Source organism: Neoarius graeffei, chromosome 13 (assembly GCF_027579695.1).
Source record: "Neoarius graeffei isolate fNeoGra1 chromosome 13, fNeoGra1.pri, whole genome shotgun sequence".
In the NCBI taxonomy this organism is placed as follows: domain Eukaryota; kingdom Metazoa; phylum Chordata; class Actinopteri; order Siluriformes; family Ariidae; genus Neoarius; species Neoarius graeffei.
Genome location: NC_083581.1, coordinates 71,661,397 through 71,676,057, shown reverse-complemented (window position 1 = coordinate 71,676,057; position 14,661 = coordinate 71,661,397). Strand labels below are relative to the sequence as shown.

The following is a 14,661-nucleotide window of genomic DNA, read 5'->3' as shown; positions in this document are numbered from 1 at the left end:
ACTGCATTATAAAAATTTGGGCATTTTAGCCTACTTTGGAGCTCGAAGCGTTAAAATGGCACCTCAGGTGCTGCTCATTATGTTTCAATCAATTTCTTCAGGTCAGAGACTTTGTTTATTCAATCAGATTTTGGGGACAATTTATCTCATCTCATCTCATCTCATCTCATTATCTCTAGCCGCTTTATCCTGTTCTACAAGGTCGCAGGCAAGCTGGAGCCTATCCCAGCTGACTACGGGCGAAAGGCGGGGTACACCCTGGACAAGTCGCCAGGTCATCACAGGGCTGACACATAGACACAGACAAGCATTCACACTCACATTCACACCTACGCTCAATTTAGAGTCACCAGTTAACCTAACCTGCATGTCTTTGGACTGTGGGGGAAACCGGAGCACCCGGAGGAAACCCACGCGGACACGGGGAGAACATGCAAACTCCGCACAGAAAGGCCCTCACCGGCCACGGGGCTCGAACCCGGACCTTCTTGCTGTGAGGCGACAGCGCTAACCACTACACCACCGTGCCGCCCTGGGACAATTTATAAATATATTAATTTTTAAGACATGGTGAACCTGTAGTACATTGTGGTTACAATATTAAACCACTGTTCAAAAAAATATATCTATATATTTAATGTATTTAGATGTATACGACAAAATGCAAAAAGGAGTCTTGCCTAAACACATATACACAAACAAACTATAATAGAACTATTGCTGGGTTTCATGTGACGTCACATCCGCCTCATTAGTTATTCAAAACTTTAGCTGGTGGTCTACCAAAGCTCAGCTGGCAAAGCGTTTGTACAGAGAAGGTGCATTGCTTGTATGAAAAATGCTTTACGCTTGCATCGTTTTAGGTTGTTCGAATCGATCAAACCGTGAAACTGATAAAAGGTTTCTTCAGGGTTCCCCGTGAACTAATAAAAAAGGGTGAACGAACACAGGATTTCACAAAAAGACGTGGAGAAAGGTGGCTTTCGAACCTCTCGCTGAAATCAAAGGGAGCCGAGTCGAATCGAAGCATGCTCGAGTTTGCAGTGATCGCTTAGTGAAAGGTTTGTATCTCCCTCTCAGCTACGTCCTTAGTGTTTTCCAAGTACTTTTCTTGCTATGTGTTGTTATTTATGGTACTTTTTTTAGTCACGAAGCGCTAAAGTCTCCAGCTGTTTCTTTGTTTCCTCCTCACAAAGTCCATGTGCATGAAGGTCGCAACAAAATTCTTACCCAGCCGTACAGTTACAATGCGCCGTGATCAGGGGCGGATCTAAGGGGTGGCCGGGGGGGGGGGGGGGGGGGGGGGGCATGGCCACCCCAGGGCCGGACAATAAAATTTATAAAACCGATATGTCCCACGAAATGTTAGTTCCGCCCGCTGGATTTTTGTTCCGCCTATTTGGTTTCTGCAGGGATGCATATTACCGTAGCACATAAACATTTCGCACGTTCAAGCAGCAGGTGGTATCAGATAGTCGTGCTCTAGTCCAACAACACAACAACCTACGAACTACGTGAACGTGCGATTAATTTGGGATGCAAGTTATTCATCTCTTATACTCTCTTCAAGTTTTCTCACTTTGTAGACATACAGTTACAATTCTGTCCTCAGACAATTCAGAGTTTCCAGAAATCTCCACTTTGCCCGGGGGTTTCGAAAGTATCCGTTTGCAATGACTGAAACCTTTGTTTACATGTAAATGCAACCGTACAGATAAATATGCGTCTTTATAGCTATCCGGCTACAGTGGGATTTGTGCTGTGTGCACACATAGATAGATACGAGATAGATAGAAAGCAAAACATCGGTGGTTTTCAATTGTACGACTCAAAAGAGAAAATTACGTCGGCAAGTTCGCTGTCTGTGAATCGCTTTGCTCACTCTAACCGCAGAATACAACTTTTAAAGTTAATGTTTGTCTGTTGCATGAAAATATAGAGATGTTGTGTGTTACTGGTGGGAGTACACATTGATTAATCATTGTCACACTCATACATACACAACACTCATGCACTCTCAACACACACCCTCTCTTACACACACACACCACCCATGCACTCTGAACACACACTCACCCACACACCACCCATTTCTATATTCACATATAACACACACAACACTCATGCACTCTGAACATACACCCTCTCTCTCTCTCTCTCTCTCTCTCTCACACACAACTTACGCACTTCATTTTTGCATTTACGTGTAACATATCTTCACACACACACACACACACACACACACACACACACACACACACACACACACACACACAATTCGTATACTACAGCTCATCTATATCTACATGCAGTGCACATACTTTCCCCCCCTCTCCCTCTCTCTCTCTCACACACACACACACACACACACACACACACACACACACACACACACACACACACACACACACCACTCATGCACTACACCTCACCTACGGTATGTCATGTGTTACATCAGTGTAACACTTTCACTCACACGCACACACACAAACACATTTTGTAACTCAACACATTTAGTTTGTACAGTACTTACAATGAACAATATCACAACATGTTGTAAGTGTTTACGTATGTTGTATGTATGAGTTAAGTATACAAGTATTTTCCTTTTCCTGAGCAAAGCACTCTTTATTCAAGCCTGACTAATATCCTTACTACTTCCCAGGTGCCTGGGACAGGTAATCTTTTAGTTTTTACTTTTGCATTTTCGTAGTGATCGTTAAAATCCTGATGCTTAACTAGAGTAAACAAGTTGGATGGTTTCTTTGTTTTGCAGATGCTTTATGTTACATAAATAAATTAATACATTAATTTCTGACCTCTTGGCTCACATGGGTTTTGTTCATGAGTTAGGCACCAGATACATCAGAATACAGGAAATCAAATCTAGCGCTAATTCAAAATTTCCCGGGGGAGGACCCCCGGACCCCCCCCCCCCTTTATTTAGTCACAGCATGGCCACCCCTTGTATATCCTTGGCCCCCCTTTGGCCACCCCATGTAAAAAATCCTGGCTACGCCACTGGCCGTGATCACTTCTCCATCTTGTTTAACTAAGATCCAGGTCTTTAAAGTGCTGATGACACGTTTTTGACATCTTTGGCGATGTTTTATAACATAAAAAGTAATTCCCGATGATCCATATATTAATTCACGAAGGCGCCTATTTTACAAGTTATGATAAAAAACGCGGCTATTTGGGCAAATTTGACGGGGCTGCAGCACCCAGGAGACGAAAGAGGAGGAGGAGCTATATGACGTCAGCGAAAGAACCTTCCTCCTAACTTACCAGTTTGTTGTTGATGCGACAGGTGTTCAGTTTGTCATTATTAGTATTATTATTATACATTTTATATATATATATATATATATATATATATATATATATATATATATATATATATAGTTATTATGCCTTCGCATTGTGTTGCCGGCTTTTGCTCCAAAACCCACAAGGATGGGGTAAGTTTATTCAAGTTTCCCAGAGATCCCGAGCTGCATGCGAAGTGGGTGAAGCAAGTCAGGCGCACTCGTGACAAGTGGGAGCCCTCGCCAACATCCGTCCTGTGCTCTGAACACTTCGATTTGGATTGTTTTGACACCCTTCCCAGCTTAAAGGAATCTCTTGGGTGTTCAGTTCAGCACAAACGTGTGTTACTACCATCAGCAGTGCCTACACAGTGTTGCCAGATTGGCCCTCCCAGTTGAGCGGTTTCAAGTGCTTTTTGGTGGGTTTTGAACATATTTTGGGCTGGAAAACGTCAGCAGTATCTGTTGCCAGTACTGTTGCCAGATACTGCTGAAGTTTTCCAGCCCAAAATATGTTCAAAATGCACTTGAAACCGCCCAATTGGGCAGGATTCCTCCCAATCTGGCAACACTGCCAGTATTCCGGAGGGGGTCTACTCGTAGCTATGCCGGATCCAAAGACAGTCTGTCAGAACGTGTTGTGAAACGACATAAGATAAAGGTACGTAGAGCTATAGATTCTACATGATAATCATAAATGTAATCATAAAGTCGGCGTGATATCAGTCATGTATTTGCTTGTGAAAGCTTGCGGCTTTCATGTAACTGCCGCCTAGCAACGAGAGGCAAAGGGTAAAGAGGGTAGGCTATCATAGATTCTATTCGGAAGAGATCAACACAATTCTAGACTCCCAGAAGAGGAAGAGCTAGCACTAGAGAGTTCACCGGCGTTTTCATGCACCATTTCCATTGAGTAGAACCAGAGTAGAACAGCCAGTGAATCGCAGCGTGTTCTCCCGCTGACGTCACAGCATGGCCGCGAGCCACGGACCCAGTTTTCTTGCGCTGTGCAATTAAAAGTTGGATATTCGCGTAACAACAGCTTCTTTTCACGTAATTATAACAGAAATCTAACATGTTTGCCATGTTGTATAGTTTATTTAAGAAATTGCATAGAGTCATGTTCGTGTCATCAGCACTTTAAAGGGGTTTCTGATGATCTTTGTGAATGATTTAGCTGAGAGATAAGAGCCAACACGTGAGAATCAAGCGGACTGTTGTTTCTTTACACTTCAACTTGCAGCACTTCGTTGTAAAGATGCGAATGAAAAGCTTAAAAATGACCCATACTTACACGGGCAAAAACAATCCAGGATTCATTCGGCAGCGACTTGATAGCGAGGTCCTTTACCCAGCCACATACAAAAAAAGTTGTAAGCCTCCATACTGTTCCACGCTTTCATCTGTTTTGCGGTGTAGAAGGACGTCTGCAACACCAGATAGTTCGAGATGTCGGGGAACTCGACTGAAGGGTAGTTTTCGAGATCGTATGACAAATCCTTCTTTCCCAGACTGTAGGGGTCGATTCCATTGCACATAGCAATCTTCTGAATATATCTAAAGCGAGCAGTGGCTTCTAGATTACGAGCGTACTCTGATAAGTTATCGCTAGTTGTTTGCACTACGGCAGCCGTTTTGGTTTGCTAGACCACCAGCTGTTTTACCTGAAGTGAAATCGCTAAGAAAAGTCACGTGACTGAAATCCAAGAATAACAGCCTCCAGTGTTCTCTAAAGATTTTGGAGTGTGTCTGTGGGAGGTTGTGCCCATTCACCCATTCAGAGAAAATCGTATTCGTGAGGTCAGGCACTGATGTTGGATAACGGGTCCCGTCTTACAATCAACGTTCCAGTTTATCCCAAAGGTGTTTACAGGGGTTGAACTCAGGGCTCTGTGCAGGCCGTTCTTCATGTGCAACCACGTGACAAAAACAGTGTGACGTACAGTATGCACCCGCCGCCATGTTGGATGATATACAAATCCAGAATGCAAGGACATGTAAATCAGTCGTATATTTTATTAATATATTTTGATATTCTAATTATTCTTGTTTTAATATTATTAACCCAATAAACCTTTACGTTTCAAACAATAAAGATCTTTGAGAAAATAGAGTACACACACAGTCTAAAAGCATGCAAGAAAAACATCACTAAGCAAGTAGGCTACAATTATCGACAGTCCATGATTATCGACACCTTTTCAGATTTACCAATAAAAAACAATTTTACAAAAGTGAGTTTCAGTTCCAACAGTTATTGGTTAATTAATCAACCAGAAGACCGCCCTCGCCCTTTGATCTTGTTGTTTGATGACACAGCTCGTTATCTGAGATGGAATTTTTTTCAGCACGATCAGCAATTTTTCAGAAAACCCAGATGTTATCATCGCATGTGAGCATGGTGGAAAGATCATAGACATGTTTTTACTGATCAACTTCACCGATATTTCATGATCTCCTCGTTGAAACCTACTTTGTTTCTTACTCTTTCATTTGACAGTTGCCATTTTGTATCTAAACGCGCATTTGAGAAGTCATGTGAGGTGTCGATAATAGCGATCACTTTCACCGGTGTCCACCATTATCGACACCATGTGGAATTAAGTGACATTTACAGCTGTTATGGATCGATCTTTGTGTAACATTGTTGAAGTAGATGAAGTACTTTAAAAAATAAAAGTGCTGTGATTTATATATATTTTTTCTGATTTATAACAGAATGGAATGTTTATAGAGTATTTGGAATCCGATTGCAGTAAATAGAATTAGACCAGAATTAAATTCCAAGCAGATAAAAAATTACATGCTTGAAATATTCAGATTTTTCTATTCCATTCGGAAAAAATATATATATTTTTGCAGTTTGTTGTAAATATCTAGCACATATTACAATATCAGTAGACATTTTATATTTTGGTTCGAGGAATGACATGCGACCTTTGACCTGGATTTTCATGTGGTTACAACATCAATTACCTGTTGACATTTATTGGTAAACGACAAAACTAGAAATTAATACAAACAACAATGAATGATTAACAAAAAGTGATCTACAAAAATACTTAGAAAGCGGGGAGAAAGTGGAAAAAAAAGATTTTCTGACGCAGGTTAAACATTATCAGTTCATTTGTTTACAAACATTAGAATTACTTCCTCATTTATGTAAACACCAACATCCATATATTTAAATAAAATATATTTTGGACTAAATATAAGTCTATGGAAAACAAATTTTAAATAAAAACTATGTTTTTTTTTAATGTTCCCACACTGTACTCCTCATAGGAGCATAGTAAGGGGGTTGCTTTTTTCTCCTCCTCTCTCCTCATGTTACTCTGTATTTTTTCTTTTCATCCCTGTCTTCCTGTCCTGTCTACTCCCCCTCTGTCAATTGTGTGCATGTAAAGACAGGTTGATGGTCAATTTTGCTGGTACTTGTGACTAGTGATCATAAAGGGTTCATTCATTCATTCATTCATTCATTCATTCATAATAATACTGTAGTTCATAATTAATTAGTAAACTAGTACATTATTATTAATCAATGAGTAATTATTCAGTCACTGAGGCATTTAGTCGTGAATAGTTTTGACTTTACTATGAATATAGGAGGAGAACTCACTCATTCATCCCAGGGTCGTCCCTGCATAGTTACTTACAGCAGTCAATAGTAATTTAGGTTCATGTATACTTTGGAGGTTTTGTCTCTTTACTATAGCTTTTACAATGAGAGAGAGAAAGAGAGAGAGAGAGAGAGAGAGAGAGAGCAAATATTGAGACCTTACAATCCATGTATTCCAAAAGACAGTTTATTTCATATGATACAACAACGAGATCCGTCACAGAGACATTTAGTCTATCTAGTCTGTCTTTCCTGTTTTCTCTTACTGAAACATCTGCAACAAAGCATGCGAAAGTCTAGATTTGTGCAAAGGCAACAGAGGAGAGGCCATTCTCAATATATTATCAAGACAAGAAACAAGAGGATGTGGACTGGGGGACATTCACTTGTAACAGTACTTCAGGATTAGCTTTGGAATTAAAATATCTGGCGTTTGGTGCTACACTGCATTATGGCCAAGTCTTCATATAGCACGAGTATTAACAAGAAGACAATCTGTAAAGGTTAAGATGATTGTTTGGGTACCTTGAGACTGAATTGATAATTGAATCTTTTTTTTTTTTTAGAGTGAGGCTTTTTAAGAAAACGGTTCAATTCACAAGCAGAAAGAATTATTTTATTCTGTTTGAAAACATTTTCATGCCTCATGTGGAAAGTGCAGCCAGTCACAAGCAGTGTATTATTATTATTATTATTATTATTATTATTATTATTTATACTGGATTGAAAATTGTTCAGGTTTGGCTGTTATATGCAAGTGGACCATATCTGTCTTAAAGGTTTAAAAAATTATTATTATTAATAATAATAATAATAATAATAATAATAATAATAATAAATTCATCCTGTCACATGGTTATTATATTATTTCTCCAGACATGGTTTATCTGGATGTCACTCTGAATGAAAAGAGGTGAGCCAAATAAATCAAAAGTGCATAGCTCACATCAATAAAGCAGGTGGTTTGCAAATTCCATCCTCAGTGTGTTCAGAAGCTTACTGGTGGCCTCTACTGGTTAAACTGTGTGTGTGCTGGATAGAAATATCTAATGTGTAGTCTCTCAGAGGCGGCACGGTGGTGTAGTGGTTAGCACTGTCGCCTCACAGCAAGAAGGTCCTGGGTTCGAGCCCCGGGGCCGGCGAGGGCCTTTCTGTGCGGAGTTTGCATGTTCTCCCCGTGTCCGTGTGGGTTCCCTCCGGGTGCTCCGGTTTCCCCCACAGTCCAAAGACATGCAGGTTAGGCTAACTGGTGACTCTAAATTGACCGTAGGTGTGAATGTGAGTGTGAATGGTTGTCTGTGTCTATGTGTCGGCCCTGTGATGACCTGGCGACTTGTCCAGGGTGTACCCCGCCTTTCGCCCGTAGTCAGCTGGGATAGGCTCCAGCTTGCCTGCGACCCTGTAGAAGGATAAAGCGGCTAGAGATAATGAGATGAGATGAGTAGTCTCTCAGAAAAAAGAAAAAAATCGAAAATTATGAAAAAATTGGGGAAAAAAAGAAAATAATGAAAAAAATTAAAATTTTGAAAAAAATTGGGAATAAGAAAAAATCGAAAAAAGAAAAAATTTTGAAAAAAATGAAAACAAATTGAAAAAAAATCGAAAAAAGAACGAATTGCAAATTTTGAAAAAATTGGAGAAAAAGAAAAACAATTGAAAAAAGAAAAAATCGAAAGAAAATAAAAAATTAAAACATTGAAAAAATTGGGGAAATATAAAAAAAGAACAAAATTGGGGAAAATGACAAAAAATTGAAAACGAAAAAAATAGATAAAAGGAAAATAATTAAAAATTTATTTTTTTAAAAAAAAAATAATTCACCGGGCATGCTGTAAAAACCCCATAGTGGCCTAAGTAAAAAAAAAAAGAAAGAAAAAAACTGAATATAAATACATTTATCTAATATTTCATTAGCATGCATTTATATTTTTTCTTATTCTATTTCTGCCAAAGGAGAATTTCAAATTATTTAAAGGGAAATAAGTGGCATATAAGTGACACAGTGGCATAAGTTAAAATAAAAAATTTGACTATAAATAAATGTATCTAATATTTAATTCACATGTATTTATATATTTTTTTCTTATTTTATGTCTTCCAAAGCAGAATTTCAAATTATTTAAAAGGAAACAAGTTTAACCACATAATGCTCATTTTAAAATAATCTCATAATGAGAACTATTCGATCAATTCACGTGTCCTCAAGAGGTTTTCAGTGGTGAAGATATTTTGGCAGTGTGAGCATATTTATAACTGTCTTTGTGTTTTATAACTTGTAAATGAATCCACATTTTACAGGTCCCAGGGATAATCTGATTTCCTTTTCAGATGGGATGATTTTGTTTGATTATGTTGAAGGGTGTTGATAACTCCTTTTGGCACTTGGTGATGCACCATCAAAGGAGTTTTTTCTATAGATCATCTGATTCTCATCACATTTCTGATCTGCTGTTGTTGATTCCCTTTCAGTAAACAGTAAGCTTGGAGACATGTGTGGTGATGGGAAGGGTTTAAACAGGGTTCAGTGATTACACAAAGATTGTCATACTGTCAGGCTTCTCGCTCTGTTGTCTACTGATATAATAAACAGCATTTTCCTTCCGAGTGCATGCATGCTTCTCTGCCAAAACGTAACGGACGCATGCTCAAAAAAAGTCGCGTCTTTCTCCAACTGTCCATGGCCTGATGTGCTGAGCGGTAGCTGCAGCTGCAGGGAGGATTGTGACCTCTAGCTTTACATCATGTCAGCTGAGGGTCTCTCGGGGACGGCTGGATCCGCTTTTCTTCCGCTCAGATCAAACAGCACTGTACAGTCAAACAGAATTCAGAAACACAGCACTGGACATGTCCATATTCAGCAAAGAGGCACTAAAGCCACTGCGTCTTCATGCACAGAGTCGATCTTTAATCTACGGTATATACAAATATATATATTTGTAGAATGTACGTATCCCAGCAGGCCCTTTATTGTGAACCGGAGATAAAAATAGTGCCTTTGTAAACAGGCCTCGAGCCCCAAATCGGCTCTGTAATGCTAGCTATTAGTCCCCTGAACCGCAGAGCACATTGTTGAGGGAAAAAAATACTCATGTTTACAACACTGAAGCACTTTCTACTGCACATGCACACCTGCACACTCTTTTATACACACACACACACACACACACACACACACACACGAAAAGTTCATTCAGCTCCAGTGACCTCCCAATGCAGGAATGTTTTTTTTTTTTTTTAATTTTTGAATAAAAAAGCAAGGAGAAAGAAAGAAAGAAAGAAAGAAAGAAAGAAAGAAAGAAAGAAAGAAAGAAAGAAGAAGAAAGAAAGAAAGAAAGCTGAAATAAAAAAAATCACTTGGTCATTCATGTCAGAGTGCGAGTAAAGGACAGGACAAGACTAAATTGTCCTGGTCGCTATCGTCGACGCGTCCAGGTTGTAACAGGCTCCTAAGGCAGCAGCCGGGGTCAGAGTTCAAGGGCAGCTCAAAGTTCATCTTCGTCCAGCTGGGCCAGGTGATTGGAGTGCTGTAGACTGGACAAGGGGCCTGGAGCTGATGGTCCCGTCTCCCACATGGGTGCTCGGTAACCACTCTCTCCTGCCTGCTGGATTAGATAGAGCAAAAGAAAGAGAAAATATCGATTACACCAAACCTGACCTCAGCTTCAGAAACATTCCTACGGCATTTCCAAAAGGTCTTTATTAAGAGCATGTGGGATTAAAAATATCGCACGATGCGTGCCAAACACAGCACGGTAATTTGCAGCTAAGGCTGAAGCATGTTATATTTGGAGCTTTGGCTGTCAGAGCTTTTTCCAGTTCCTTTATTTGGACTTTAATTGAGAATAAATCTCTGCGAATAACTCGGTGAATCACAGCACGATGTGGACTTTCATGATGCGGAAAACAGGATATCTGTAATACTGATCCAAAACAAGGCTTGGTTCTGCTTCTCAGCACTTCGACATCTACACACATCTGCACTCCTCCTGCTGCCTCAATCTGGAGAACTTCAACATTTTCTCTCTCATTACAAACCATTTTCATTTTTAATTTTGACTAGTAGTTATCACCCGTTAACCTGGGTTCCTCTGAATGGTGCTTTTTATGGGGGCTGTGTTGGTCCTCAGGTTTGGTCATACAGCTGCTTGGAACCGGGTTGAGTGGAGACATGTGATATATATGTTTTCAGTCAAAATGACATAAATCGCTCCCTGCGTCTCCTCAGTGACGTAGACTCGGCCCTAGTGGAAGTCTCTGGCAAGGAGCGCTGATTGTGAGGTACTGTACAATCAAAACTCTCAGGCAAGTCAGGGAAGGAGTTCCCCACCGAGGCTGTGAACAGTATGTTAGCACGAGTATGAAGCCTATGGGAAACGATAGTGTCTTGGATTAGCACAGTGTGTTAGCGCAAGCATGAAGCCTATGGGAAACGATAGTGTCTTGGATTAGCACAGTGTGTTAGTGCGAGCATGAAGCCTATAGGAAACGATAGTGTCTTGGATTAGCACAGTATGTTAGCATGAGGATGTAGCCTATGGGAAACGATAGTGCCTTGGATTAGCACAATGTGTTAGTGCGAGCATGAAGCCTATAGGAAACGATAGTGTCTTGGATTAGCACAGTGTGTTAGCATGAGCATGTAGCCTATGGGAAACGATAGTGCCTTGGATTAGAGCTCTGCACTCCCGCGGGAGTCCCGCGGGACCCGACGCAAAGCAGTGCGGCGCGGGACAAATTTTGAAAGCTCATTGCGGGCGCGGGCGGGACGGGGAGTGCACAATGTGGGCGCGGGCAGGAGAGGTGATAAGCTGCAGTCCCGCTAACTAAAAACGTGTTTAAAATAAAATTTATAAATTATTAATTTATGTCTATCGTATATAATTTGTGCTGGATATTTTATTTGGCATTAATAAAAACATTTTAAGATGCCTAAATTTGCGGATGTGGTCTAATCTCGCGTATGTTTCCGATTCCTTTCCGCTCTTCCGTGTTTGAGATCTCCGATCATGGCAGAAGAGCAGAGCTCCTCTAGTGAAGCTCACAGTGCTTCAGAAGTAAGTGCTGCTTTAAAAAGAGGTACATTTACTGTTAAAAAGTCGAGTATTAGTCCTAAGTATTAAAAAGTATTAAAAAAAAGTATTAAAAAGTATTAACTAGTATTAAAAAGGACTGTGTATTGCACAGGTTGTTCAATTTAAAGCTAGAAATAGACAGCGTATAATCTGAGGAGCTGGTTGTGGTTGCGCAGCACTTCATATGAGAGGAGAATGAAATCGCGGTTGGAATCATAACGCCACAGACTCGGAAGTGGGAGTGCGAGTGCGCAAAGCGAGAGCTGTCAATCAAAGCGAGAGCTGTCAATCATGAGCGCATGCAGCGCTCAACTTGGAATGTGTCAGCAGAATGTCAGAGTCTAAACAATAAACTTACAATAAATGAAGGATCGGTCAGTGGAGAGCTCAGCTAAGCTCAGCATGTTTAATTCCCCAAGCCAATGACAAGAACTTTCATGAGAAATAACGCGAACGTCTGCATCATACAGGATTTGCGGGCGGGAGCGGGACAAAATATGGCAGGCGCGGGCGGGAGCGGGACTGAAAATCATGATTCTTTGCGGGAGCGGGACTGCACAATGTGGGAGCGGGACTGCACAATGTGGGAGCGGGCGGGCGCGGGACTGAAAATTCTGTCCCGCGCAGACCTCTACCTTGGATTAGCACAATGTGTTAGTGCGAGCATGTAGCCTATGTGAAATGATAGTGTCTTGGATTAGCACAGTGTGTTAGTGCGAGCATGTAGCCTATGTGAAATGATAGTGTCTTGGATTAGCACAGTGTGTTAGCGCGAGCATGTAGCCTATGGGAAACGATAGTGTCTTGGATTAGCACAGTGTGTTAGTGCGAGCATGTAGCCTATGTGAAATGATAGTGTCTTGGATTAGCACAGTGTGTTAGTGCGAGCATGTAGCCTATGGGAAACGATAGTGTCTTGGATTAGCACAGTGTGTCAGTACGAGTATGTAGCCTATGGCAGTGTTTCTCACCTGCTGGGCCATGACCCATTAGTGGGCCGCAAAGAGCTATCTAGTGGGCCGCAAATTGTTTTTCATGTTGAAGTTAATTTTTCGGGCGGCACGGTGGTGTAGTGGTTAGCGCTGTCGCCTCACAGCAAGAAGGTCCGGATTCGAGCCCCGTGGCCGGCGAGGGCCTTTCTGTGCGGAGTTTGCATGTTCTCCCCGTGTCCGCGTGGGTTTCCTCCGGGTGCTCCGGTTTCCCCCACAGTCCAAAGACATGCAGGTTAGGTTAACTGGTGACTCTAAATTGACCGTAGGTGTGAATGCGAGTGTGAATGGTTGTCTGTGTCTATGTGTCAGCCCTGTGATGACCTGGCGACTTGTCCAGGGTGTACCCCGCCTTTCGCCCGTAGTCAGCTGGGATAGGCTCCAGCTTGCCTGCGACCCTGTAGAACAGGATAAAGCGGCTACAGATAATGAGATGAGAAGTTAATTTTTTACTCGTAGTAGGGTACCATTGTTGGGTTGCATCCGACGTCACATCCATTTCATTAAACTACGGTCACACTACAGCTCGCGATGCTTTGCAATGGGTTATCGATGAGAATAAGGCTTTTTGGTGGCGATATACATGTGAGCTAAAATTTGTGGTCACCAGGCTTGTAGTACTCGAGTCCGACTCGTGCTCTAATTTTAAGGACTCGTGACTTGACTTGGACTTGACCACTGATGACTCGGACTTGGACATGGACTCATGCGTTAACTGCATTCGGACTCGTAAATTGGACATGAGGACTCGGAGTTTTTCTTTATTTTTTGCAACATGCCATAATACTTTGGCGTAAGATATTTATATTTATATCTACATTAATTTTCATGTTAATTTCGTGAAAGAGAATGCACATTCACCTGTTCATATGTCCTGTTCAGGAACAAACTAACGTTCATGGCGCTAAAATGCCTGGAGAGACGCCCCTAGGATTGTCCACTTTGCTTATACAGACTTCTCGTGCAGTGGGAAAAAATGCACTGCAATGTGTTCCATATGTAGAAGAACTATCGAGGAGACGACGGGGACAACCTCGAACTTCAATCGTCATTTGATAAGACTCCACCCAGAGAAGGAAGTGACACGCTATGTTCATTGTCCTGTTGATAGTGGACGGGGCTTGCTTGCTGAGCAATGAACCAGCTAGTGTTAACGCTCTCTCATGTTATCTGCTCTGTTGATAGTGGGCGGGGCTCGCTGAGAGATGAACAAGCTTTTTATCTGTAGCCTGTTAACTAAAATGGGGCAGTCGAGCAGGAACGTTAGTCCAACACAGTAACAGAGACGCTTTCACATAAAGGCAGCAACAGCCACTGTCAAATGGTGCCGATGGAGTCTTGTTCTCAGACTCGACTCGAAATCAACTCGAAATATTCTTTGATGACTTGGACTTGACTCGGACTTGAACACTGGAGACTTGAGACTGGACTTGGACTCGAGGTTTAGTGACTCGACTACAACACTGGTGGTCACATAGTAGGTGAACACTTGACTGTCGCGCCTTTACGTGCTTGAGCCTGGCGCAGCTCAAGCAGCCGTGCGCACTCATGGACCCAGTCATTATGGGAAACACCTGATACTGATTTGAGCGCAATCAGCACACACAGATATGGAAGCTGTTTTAACAGAAACTTGCAAAGTATTATCATTATCACTGTCCCGTTTGTTT

General features: G+C 41.4%; 1 protein-coding gene across 4 annotated transcripts in view; it reads right to left on the bottom strand.

Annotated features, from left to right (window-relative positions):
* Positions 1–9,812: 9,812 nt before the first annotated feature.
* The window catches only part of arhgef25a (Rho guanine nucleotide exchange factor (GEF) 25a), a 301,768-nt gene continuing 296,919 nt past the window's right edge, over positions 9,813–14,661 (bottom strand). For 3 of the 4 annotated variants that reach the window (XM_060938474.1, XM_060938478.1, XM_060938477.1), the window contains one exon: positions 9,813–10,532. In XM_060938474.1, coding sequence (XP_060794457.1) covers positions 10,413–10,532 — 120 coding nt within the window. In that variant the 3' untranslated portion in view covers positions 9,813–10,412. The remainder of the gene's footprint in view (positions 10,533–14,661) is intronic. The other variant, XM_060938475.1, reaches the window with a different exon arrangement.